General features: G+C 37.6%; 1 protein-coding gene across 1 annotated transcript in view; it reads left to right on the forward strand.

Moving 5' to 3' along the window:
* Positions 1-2,099, forward strand: part of spag17 (sperm associated antigen 17) — a gene marked incomplete in the record, with an annotated part of 35,377 nt that overhangs the window by 27,851 nt on the left and 5,427 nt on the right. The window contains 5 exon segments of the mRNA XM_014004415.1: positions 293-481; positions 557-670; positions 933-984; positions 1,375-1,480; positions 1,563-1,613. Of these exon segments, the coding sequence (XP_013859869.1) occupies positions 293-481; positions 557-670; positions 933-984; positions 1,375-1,480; positions 1,563-1,613 (512 nt within the window).

A 2,099-nucleotide genomic window follows, 5' to 3' on the forward strand; every position in this document is an offset into this window, starting at 1 on the left:
GTATTATACATGAGATTGGATTGTACATGAATAAATACGGTAGTTATGCTGAAACTGTTTTAAAAAACCTGTTTTTTAGGGAAAATATTTGTATGTTKATTAATTGTTAAATGATAAAAGTCACATAAACTAAACATCACACCACCCTTCTCCTTAATTAGCCTAACATGTTGCTATAAGAAAGGCTAAAATAACACATAATATGCTGAAAACATCCAGGAAGACGTTGAAATAACTAAACATAACGAACACAGAGGACAGCATCAATCCGCTGAGTTTCTCTTCATTCCAGAAAAAGAGCCCAGGTCCCCCGTTTGGTTCTGACACGGGGGTCGGTTTGACCCTGAGGGAGGGGTCCAGCAGTTCTGCAGCTCAGCATCGACGTGTTCAGAGCTGCCCTGAAGTTCTGGAGATGAGAGAACTCTACCAGCGTCGACCCTTCACCGCCCAGCTCCAGAATACTGTCGACTCACACCTGAAGGTAACACTTCCTCACCGGGGATAGATTGAAAATAATCCAGCTTCAGTGAACCCGTAATGTGAACTGTGGCTGCAGGAATACATCGAGAGCTTGATGGTGAGGGAGCGGCGATCGGACGAGGTGAAGGTCAAAGACCCTCACACCGAGCAGGAGAGTGCCCACGCCAGTGATCTCTTCAGCCTCATCCTGGTAAGAATACACGGTTCAATAAAATAAAATAAATAAAACGTACGCAGTGGTGTCCAGTCCTGATCCTCAGGGGGTCACTACCCTACATGTTAGATGTCTTCCCCCTGATTTGAATGAATGAGTGATTCTGGTTCTGAAGAACGTGAAGACTTGTTAAAGAGCAGGAAAACAACTGAAACATGCAGGATCATGGCCCCCAAGGACCAGGAGTGGACATCTGTGGTATAGAGAATAAAGMAAACATTGGTAATGCACTTTGTAGTCTTTTGCAGAGGAGGATGAATCAAGTTACATGGCTGATGCCAGGAATTCAGGTCAGTAAAAGTTTTGTTTCAAAACTTGCTTAGATTTTGCAAAATAAYTTTAAGAGAAGGTTATAACTGAATTTGTTTTTTCTCTAATTAATTTAATGGACTTAAATGGAAAGGGAGATAGGTGGGGAAAAGGTTTAAAGGAAAAGAAGGAGATGTGAGTAGAGGGGAGAAAGAAGCATAGAGAAAACACCCTATAGGTCTGCCTCTACAGCTGCAGAAAGAGAAAAAACAAAACGAGMAATCACAGCAACAAACATATGCATACATAGTAACTATAACTAAAACATACACTGTACACGTTTATACAAAATGTATTTAGTGACAGTACCATAAGTTACAGAGTTTTTAACTGAAATATTTTTAGTGATGCGTACTTTTTTTTATCTGTAGTTGATGTTGCTGGTCTGTACAGCCAAGCAGTCGGAGCGTCGGACAAACAGTCAGATGTTTCTGAAGACACTGACATGGATGTTGACAGCTTGGATGGATCACAGCAGTATGTATAATCACTGAAAAAAAGCATAAATAAGTGACCGTAATATTGTAAAAAATAATTCCAACCCTTTCTGTGTTTTTAGTTCTTCTGGCAGAAACAATCTGAAATGGAGAGAAAGACTCACCGAACACAGGTATTCAGAATTATCCAGTCACTSTTTGTGCTCTAGTTTGAATTTTACRCATAAAATACCAGATTTGGCTTGTGAGCTTTGAATTTAACTTGTGATTTACCTGATTCATCAGGTTAAAAAGTATGATGAAGTGCCAGGTTGTGGCTGTGTATGGTTCTTCCACATGCTACAGTGACCCCTGTTTGTTAAATGAAGAAATTGCCAACTTGTTTTGTTTTTTAAAACTTCAAATCATCTAATAAAATAAACGACACCAAACCAGGGTTATTATAGTTAAAACTAACTAAATAACGAAAACAGAAATTGAAAAAATATTTTAGTTAACTGAAATAAATAAAAACTAATAAAATGAAAAAACGATAACTAACTAAAACCGTATAATTTTTTTACAAAACTAACTAAAACTAACTGAATTAAAAGAAAAAATGTCACAACTAAATAAAACTAAACTATAATGAAAAATCCAAAACTATTATAATCTTGCAC

This window comes from Austrofundulus limnaeus, unplaced genomic scaffold (assembly GCF_001266775.1).
Source record: "Austrofundulus limnaeus strain Quisiro unplaced genomic scaffold, Austrofundulus_limnaeus-1.0 Scaffold23, whole genome shotgun sequence".
Lineage (NCBI taxonomy): Eukaryota > Metazoa > Chordata > Actinopteri > Cyprinodontiformes > Rivulidae > Austrofundulus > Austrofundulus limnaeus.